The sequence below is a fragment of the Macadamia integrifolia genome, chromosome 1 (assembly GCF_013358625.1).
Source record: "Macadamia integrifolia cultivar HAES 741 chromosome 1, SCU_Mint_v3, whole genome shotgun sequence".
NCBI lineage: Eukaryota > Viridiplantae > Streptophyta > Magnoliopsida > Proteales > Proteaceae > Macadamia > Macadamia integrifolia.
Window position 1 is genome coordinate 20,501,089 of NC_056557.1, and position 9,674 is coordinate 20,510,762.

General features: G+C 35.6%; 1 protein-coding gene across 1 annotated transcript; it reads left to right on the forward strand.

Moving 5' to 3' along the window:
- Positions 1-5,910: 5,910 nt before the first annotated feature.
- LOC122071879 lies at positions 5,911-9,196 on the forward strand. Its single transcript, XM_042636341.1, has 2 exons — positions 5,911-6,532; positions 8,991-9,196. The coding sequence occupies exons 1-2, from the start codon at positions 5,911-5,913 to the stop codon at positions 9,194-9,196; spliced, it is 828 nt and encodes a 275-aa protein (XP_042492275.1).
- The last annotated feature ends 478 nt before the right edge of the window (positions 9,197-9,674 follow it).

Here is a 9,674-nt window from a genome sequence, read left to right on the forward strand (position 1 = left end):
TCATGTCTCAATTAGATAGCTTCAACAAGATTCATGAATAGGTGAAGTTCAAAGTGTCGATCCCATGTTAAAGTAATTATCCCACATCAGATGTGGTTAGTAACCTAAAATAAAGACTTACAAGGATTCGGGCACGTTCTCCTTACCAACTAACTAGCTTTAAAAGTAAGTTCCACCCGAGTTCCTACAAGTAATATTAAAGCTAGGACATGAGCAGGGAGAAAGATTGCCCATTGAAGCACAACTTGTTTGGAAAGATCTTATAAAACAAATCAATCTTTGCATGGTCATACTCTTGCATTTGGACCCCTATTCCAACCTAACCATATAAGAGTTCAGAAAAGTTTCAAATTTAATCAACTCATGACACAATATATATATGTATATGGGCTGTGAGTTAGTTACGGGTGTCAATTTCAAGTTCAACTGTGCTTGATTGGGAAACCCCAAGATAGACCAATTCAACTAACAATCGGTCATTCCTAGTGCAAATGTGTTACTTAGTAAGCATCCGACCAAGATTGACCAATTAATAGTCTGACACAATCTGACATATTTAAAGCGTGTTAAGATACCGCTTAGAGCATGTTAGCTTGACACCTTTAAAGCCTACTTATCGTTTGTTTGGAGATAATATCTCATTAGCCTATTTCTCTATTATTCATAACCTAATTAAAGATTAATATCCAATTGGTCATTTATAAATGGAATCAATGAGTTAAACCGTCCAATCACAATGCGATGTCTTAAAGTAGAGAAACCCGTAGGTGTGATCATCTATGAGAATTGCTTTCCTTAAGTCAACCAATCTAATTCACATTATTAGAGCAAGGATTTACCTTTTTTTATGTTGGGTGCAAATCCACATGTTTATCTAAAATAAATAATTTTCTCAACGACCAAAAACCAAACGAAGACAAAAGAAATCATTCTCATTATTTTTAATTACTGACAACTCTATCCACAAAACTGAGTGGACCCAATCAGACTAAAAGCATGTTACTGAAAAAACACCACTGTACCATTTGTGTTGTATTTTTTTTTTTTTTTTTTTTTTTTTTTTTTTTTTCTTGCATTTCCCAAAACACCCTTTTGCCGCATATATCTTTCCTCGATTTATAATGTCACTTGTGCTTTTAGGTATACCTAATTCGAGGTGGAAATATGAGGGTGTGCAATGAGACTGTTTCCTTGTTTTATGCCACACAACACGTTCTACCGTGACACGAAAAGACTGAATACACATTATTTGGTTACAGAAATGCCTTTGGTTTGGGGTTACAAGCTACATAAAAAAAAAAATTTGATGTGATTATCAAATTTTATATTTAAATTTTATTAAAATAGCTATCATGTATATTTATGCACACCAATATATTCTTATTATCAAAATTGTACGCTTTTCCATAGCTTTTGATTTTTAAAGCTATATTCTGTCATGTGACAAGTACCCATTGGATTGAAACTTGTTGTTTCATAAAACAAGTTAAAGGTTAGTATATCTATCCATAAAATATAGGTTTCATCTAATCTATCATGTGATAATTATTGATGTTTAAAATAAACATGTGGGTATTAGCTCTTTGTAGTTTGCATGATTGAACGATAATCACTTACGGTAAAAAAAGATAAAAAAAATCCACCTGACCTCTGCTATTGGAACATTAGTGTGAAACGATTTGAGTTGACTCTCCACTCAACCAAGTGAATCTTAAGAAATTCTCTTTTTAATTATAAAAATCACATTTTCAGCTTCTTCTTTTTTTTTTAGCAATCATGTTTTCTCCTTACATGTATAAAAATGGTACTAATAGTATCAAATCATCAATAATTAAGTTTAAATCTAAGGATTAGAAATGAATATAAATGTATTAAGGGACAACGACTTCACGGCTGCCTGTCATAAACTGAATATTTTACTGTTCTTATGTTTGTTCATATAAATACCCTTCTGATGTCAAGCTTCTGCTGCTTGAGAATTGAAAAAGATTTTGGGACAAATATGAAAATGAAGACTTTTGTGTTAAAGGATTGAATGAGAAGAATTAAAAATTCTATTACCTCACTCGTGGGGGCATAAAAGGAACCTAGAAGCGATTTCTTCAATTTAATACATGAATGCATATGGGAAGATTCAATGTGTAACAGTTAAATTACCTAAAATACACTTTCAACATTTGACAAACTACATAACATGGAAAAGTAAACCTACTTGTCTCCACATTAGCATAGTCAAACACGTATTAAAATGTAGTTTACAACTTTCTTTCTTACTATAACATAAAACAAATCTTGTTACCATATTGGATAGGGCTTATATTTTACCATGTGATAACCGCAATATAATATTATATTTTTTTCTCATCCTTAGAGACGTGGACTGACTCTAAACTACTATTGAAGCTTATTTTGTAATTAAGAAGTATGAGGTACTGTTGTGAGTGTAACTCATTGTCTATCTAAATAAGTTGGAGCATGGTTGGAAGAATTGTATCGGGTCGACCTGAATCAATTGGATTGGTTTTGATTGATCTTGATCGATATTTTATTGGTAGATCAATACATATAGAGGGTAAAACAGTAAAAAAAAAAAATCAATTGAACACATGGGTATTTTTATCCAATATAGATTAGTTTCAGATTTGTATTGCCCTTGATCAATCCCAACCCCGATTCTGTCTGATCCCAATCTCAATCAGAGAGAGAGAGAGAGAGAGAGAGAGAGAGAGAGATTCCTTTATAGGTATTGTGACTCTTCTATATACTGGCATGGGGATCAATAAAAGCATGTGCAGAAGCGTCAACAAAGATCATTATATTCATGTTTGTTAAATTGTTATTCAATTTAGACATGTTGAGTTAAATTTAAATGTTCCTTTTCAATATAAAAAGTATACAAAACAAAAAGAAATTGCTTTACTCTTTTTCTATAGGTTCTTTCACAATACATGCCAACACTTTTTTTATTTTTATAGAAAATGCAATCTCTTAATGCAGCAGCAATATTTAATGGACTACGTCTATTTTCTAGCATTTTTCTTGCACATCAAAAGACATTTTATTTATATATATTTACTTTATTATTAATCATTTAATGGTTTTGGGCTGTCAAAGATCTGAAAATTGCCACACAAAGTGGTTACTTCAGTCTTCAACCATAATAATGTGCCTAATCATACCAGCTTATATTTCTCTTTTCTTTCCTCCTCATAATTTTTGGCAATTTATCATGGAATCCATAGTATTGTTTAAGCCTTTATGTTTCAGGCAATATTCATGTAAATAAGATTAGGGAGAAAGAACGCTAATTGCTTGCATATGTCTACGCCAACACAAAGTAGACGCAGAAAGATGATGTTGCCTCCACTCTTACAGAGTATTGAAGATGCTCTTGCACACCCTTCCATTGATTTATGTGTTGACGTGTACCTACATCATTAGGGTAGCATTCTCTTGCTCATAAAATTAATACCCACCATTAAATGTAATATACCACTAAGAACCCTAAGCCAGAAAAAACTACTTAATTGTGCCATCATTAGGTTGGAAACCCATATTACTCTCTTTTCTTTTCGCTTCCATGGATGACTTTTTTTATGTTACGACTGATAGTGAGGGGTATGATTGTTAGGGCATAAGATTGCCACAATTTCTTGCACTGTGTCAAGGGCTATGGTGCCCTTGAAGTCATACGAAAGTAGCAAGAGCACTGACTATCAAGAAAAGATGTATTGGAAAAAAGGATATGCCTGACTGTGTTCTCGACCTTCAAACCATATATAGGACAAGTTCACCCCATCGCACACTTTGAGAGAGTTTGAGTTTCTACCCTTGTAGACTAAAGATAATTTAAAATATGTATACATATATACTTTTTGGGGTTTGTAATTTTTCTTTCAAAATATTGTTTAGTTGTTCATTATAATGTCCAATCGCATGCTAAGTGACAACATTGTCCACTTTAAGGTGAATTCTTCAGTCTAAAAATGCATTGTAATCATAGAAGACTGTTGTTTCCGGTTATCAACTAACTCAGTCTATTCCCCCAAATTGATACAGAATTAAAGAGCTCATCCCCCTCAACGCTTCTCCCGTTTCTTGTCAAACCTTTGAAGTTCAACAAATCTTTGTCATTTCTTCTTCTTTTTCTTTTTGTTTTGTACGTGGTCCACCCAATCTTTATACCTTGTATGTAGAAATACATGAACAAAGATACAAGCTAACATGTTAGAAAATCAATTGAAATCATCCATCTAACAGATCAACTTTTCCATGAATCTTACTTTACATTGTATTAGTTAGATCCTCTAATCAATTGACAACAATTTCATACCTACACCAGTTAACTGATAAACTTCTTGAGAAACTATTCAGTGCATTATTGACCGATTAACAAATAAAGACCTGGTGACTGATTGGTCGGTGTCATCTAATTGGTGTTGATCCCCAAAATCTGACTTCTCCTTGTTTGAATGATTGTTAACATAATTATGTTTATGGTAGGTGGCAATATATGATGACCGGGTCGGATCAAATTTGGGTAAAATCTAAGGAGGGATATTTTAAACTCAACACCCTTTTGCTCTCCAACTTCCAACTTGAGAGGGTGAACCCTTTCTTTGGGTACCAGGTGTTAAAGAATGGTCCAATAAGAGTTGTGAGTGTATTTTGGTATGTATTCTCAGAATGCATTATAGGGTTTATATGAGGTTTTAGAATTTTTAAACTCTCATTGATTGAAGGAAAACTTGTTTCACAATCATATGTTAAATAAATAGCGAATCCATATATTTAAGATAATTGATGAAAGTTTTGTATAATTTACAAAAAATTAATTTTCTAAAATACTTATCTTTAATGGATCTAGATATGATAACTTCCTTGTGAAATCCAAGAAATAGGAGTGTCAATCGGTCGGTTCAGGCCGGTTCGATCGGGCTTAATCAGGCTTAACCACTTGAAAGCCTTGCACTGTGAACATCCGTTTAAGTGAACGAGCCTAGCTTTTGGGGACATGATACGGTTTATAATCGGGCCAGTTGGTGTCGAGCTTTAATCGAACTTCCTTAAAAAGGCTTCAATCGGGCTTTAACCGGGCTACGGACCTATTTAAGTCTAAACGGGCTCTAAACATGCTTTAAATATGCCTATCCTAAAATTATATTCTTAAGTGGGTTGAGATTATGGTTGTTCTTTTAAAAAAAAAAAAAAAGAAGAGATTATGAACATTTTAACTTACAAAATAAAGTTTAATTAAATCAAATTCTACTACAAAGTAAAAGGTAAGAAAGCTTAATTAGTGTCTTACTAGTAATGGCAAAATATGAATTTCATACAGTATTAAAGGGGGTCGGGTTGGGTCGGGCTACAACGAGTCAATTCAAGTCTAGTAAACATGTCGGTTCGGTCAGGCACTTGACGGACTAACTGCCTGCACCATGAACACCCGTTTAATAAATGAGCCCGACATATTTATTAATCAAACCGATCGAAATCAGTTCATAAATATATCGAGCTCGATTGGATCTATCATTGGAGGCTCAGAATTGACACTCCTACCAAAAATTGTCTTCTCATACGCAGTTAAATTTTCGTAAACTCATATTAAAGCCATGCCTTTGTTGAGCGGCCAGAGCCTTTAGTGGGCCCAAGTCCAAAAGTAGTAATAAATAAATAATGAGATAAGCTAAGCCACGTAAGACTAATGACTTTTTCTATTTAACCTTCTGTTCTTTGTGTGGAAATGGAAACACGGTAAGAAGTTGGAAAACGTGTTACAATTACTATTTTAAAATTAGAATATATTTATGTGATAATGAAGCAAATACAGGGGTATTTTCGTCATGTTAGCAACTATTTATGAAGCCTCTCATTAGCCGTCTGGTATTCTAATTCTCACAGCCGCCATTAATGGATGCCGAAGAAATGCTGCAGCTTTTCGACTCTTGTTGGTGGTTTGGGGATGAAATTTCCACAGAAAAGCAACCTTCAGCGTCTCCTGCGACGGACCCAGTTCATGAAATCCAAAGCAAAACCCCAAAGCCTGCCATCTCTCGTCTTCCCACGCTTCTTGTTCGATCCCGAAGTGACGATTTGAGCTTTCAAAGAAGCTTCAAATCAGATTCTCCTTCCCCGAAGTCAGTTATCCTCGTGCCGAAACTCCAACCGATTCTTTCAGGCAAAGAAGTTGTAGAAGTTGCAGAAAGCAACACGAAACAAGAAAATATCGAGAAACCTGTCAAGAGAAAAAGGGACTTGAGATGGAGAAGCAGCAGTAAGAGCTTATCAGACCTGGAATTTGAAGAGCTAAAAGGGTTCATGGATCTGGGTTTTGTCTTCTCTGAAGAAGATAAGGATTCAAGTTTGGTTTCTATCATTCCTGGGTTGCAGAGATTGGGGAAGAAATCGGATGAAATGGAGACTATCATTGACGAATCTAAAATTCCAAGACCTTATCTTTCTGAAGCTTGGGATCTGCTTGATCGAAGAATGGAAAAGAACCCATTAATGAATTGGAGAATTCCTGCTTCAGGTAACGAAATCGAGATAAAAGATCATCTCAGAAATTGGGCTCACACGGTTGCATCCACTGTTAGGTGAAAGAGATATAGTTCAAGATTTCCTCCTCTTTTTCACCTGTTCTTCCGAACAAACCGAAGCAAGCTTTTTTGCTTTACGGTCTAGGGGAGGTGAGTTTCTGCAAATTTGTGTCCTCGCCATGGACTATGTGTTTTGGCGGATTATCTCGGTCAAGAACTGCAGCTGGCTCTGCATTTGGTTCTATAGAGCAGTGAGTTCTGCAATTATTCTGGCGAGAAGATCAAGTTGGCTGGCATTATGAAATTATCCCAATGGTCTAAGCGTGGGAACTTTCTAATGCTTAAGTCAATTCCCGACTAAACAGTGGTAAGAGTTCGAGAACTTGATTTGCATAATCCCAAGGCCATGCTGGCTACGTAGACCAGAGTTCACATTAGAACATCGTGGCCCTTGTTGCTGTTATTAATGAAGATGTGGTGTTGGTGGCTATCATTAATTGAGTCCCTAGAATGTCCAAGCATGGAAGGTCGAGTCATACCCCGATGCATGTATAGCTTGATTCCTTGCTTCGATGGTTTCCCCTAGCTTTAGATCAACCATGTGTTAGGCCTGATAACGTGCCTAATTGGCTCTAAACAAATTAAGGGCCGAGCTAGAGAGGGTATTATGGATGTTGACGTGATCAATCAAATCTGTAAGCTATAGATGGAAGATTTATAATAGAAGATACAGTAGTACTTGAGACATACAATCTTTTTATGAATACATTTTTTTCCCCCCAGTGTGGTAGAATCTTGTATCAATATCCGTATAAATTGGTTTCTTTTGGATTATTTAACTCTTGATGCGATTTTTTGATATCCGAATAGAATAGGCCAGGTATTAATATCGGTATCAGTCAATACAATCAAATACCATACCATGACATGAGAAGACTAAATGAACACTTTATTTGACTATAGAGAAATGCCGTCAATTTGGGGTTACGAGTGATAAAAAAAAAAAAAATGCATACCTAATGCACGAGGCCCTTTTTTCAAGAAGAAATTGTTTTTGAGTTGAATCCTCCATCATTATGTTGCAATATATAGCAATCTTACTTTCACATAGAGATACGCCTCTTGGGGCTATTTAGTAACATGTCACTTCTTTTCATGCCTTCAGGTGAGTCTTTTGGATCGCTCAGATCAATTCTTTTGATTAATTGAAGGAATAAAAAGAACAATGAACATTTTGGGTGATAAAAATGAGATGAATATCAAATTTAAAGCTTAATCATTCATAATAATAATAATAATAATAATAATAATAATAATAATAATAATAGCTTAATTGATTGAAAAATAATAATCCTCACTCCATATGTTAAGATAGGTTTGTGTTTCATAAATATTTCCCTCGTTAATACCATTATATCCTTTTTATGTTAACGATATATCCATTTTTAGACAAAAATATATTAAAAGAAAATTATCAACCAATGTTTATATAAAACAATACAATTTGGAAAAATAGTATGAGTGCCCCGGTAGGAATTCATTCCCACACGCCACTATTCATTGGCCACATAAACAAATTATGTGGCTATCGTGAGTACTAGTTAGAGAAGCCATGGTCTGAATTAGTTAATGTTAAATTTCATTCTTATATTCAATTAAATATCACTCATGTATATCCATGCAATTGACAATATTTTTAGAGGAAATTACACCCCTCCCCTATATGTTTCAAGTATTACATAACTTTTCCCCACAAAGTTTGAAATTACACTCCCTTCCCATCTAAGTTCTAGATTCTATCAACCGTACCCTAACCGTGAGTGAGAAACCGTTAAGTGTATTATAATTTTTTCATAAACCCTAAAATACCCTTATTCTACAAGAAATGACGAATTTGCCCTCAAATTATTATCGTATTCTCCATCTGTTCTTCCTCCGACCAAGTCTTGAAGTGAAACAATTTGCTTATGGGTATACGATGGTTATGTGTGTGAGTTGAAAAGAACAAACCCGTTCGGCATCCATCGCCGCTTCTGTTAAATCAGTTCTTGTTCCATCCCACTTTGTGGGGTGCTTCTGTTGTGGAGCTTACAACCGACCCATTCATGGCGTCAGTTAATATGTAAACGGGTAGTTGCAGAATTGCTTCCTACATATCCGAAACTCCTGCAGCAACCATGGGATTGAAATCGTCTGCGGCATAGGAATTTGGCGGAGACCACCTCGGATATCGACATGGACGGTCAGATCTGGGAGACGGTACTTTTCTGCTTATCCCTTTCCCACTCAACTTCTTCTTCTCCCTCCTTCCTCTGCCATCCAATGTATGTTGCGTTTGGTTGTTGACCGTTGTTTTAGGTTGTTCTTGAGGAACGTAGGGTCCAGTTGATGAATTCGGTATTATTTGTTATGAATTTATGTGATTGATCGAATTTTTCACTGTCGATGCAGTGAGCTTTCTTTCCGGAAACGATGAGTGCGTTATTGCTGCAGCGAAGCAGCGGGGCATTGATGTTTTGCTGAATGAGGAACCGAATCGTGAAACACCGTCTATTGTCTCATTTGGTGAGAAACAACGGTTCCAGGGTTCCGCTGGCTCTGCTTCTGCAACCATGAATCCAAAATCCACAAATCTCTCAGCTAAAGAGGTTGATTAGTTTGAACTTCAGGCAACCTGAATTAACTTCGTTTCTTCCCCTTCGAGACTTCAGAGGTTGCTGATGGTGGAATTCTGATCCTTTGCAATATATGGAAGAGACTCAGAAGTTCACTCCAGTGCGAATCTTGGCCATGCTTTTCTCACATTTGAAACAGATGGCAGAGAAGAAGAAGAAGAAAGGGATGAGGAGAAAGATACTGTCTCCTAGATCTGACCGTCCACGTGTCACAAACGATTTTGATCCATAAGATTGCGCCCACAGGAGAATATCTTACTGTTGGGAGTTGACAGGAAAAGGGGGGTAAAAGAGTCATTTAATATGAATTTCTAATTGAATTAACAGCCTAGGGTGCAATTGTAATTTCAAACTTCACAGGGGTCTAAGTATAACACATGAAACATACAAGGGGAGTGTAATTTCCTCATATTTTTATTATAATTACTAGCTATGTGTTCTCCCATATCTTTGGATTTTT

Bases quoted from the DNA above. Each gene is read 5' to 3' on its own strand.
- LOC122071879 (XM_042636341.1), top strand. From the start codon at position 5,911: ATGGATGCCGAAGAAATGCTGCAGCTTTTCGACTCTTGTTGGTGGTTT. The intron at 6,533-8,990 runs GTAACGAAATCG...CTGTCGATGCAG, and splicing joins TTGGAGAATTCCTGCTTCAG to TGAGCTTTCTTTCCGGAAAC.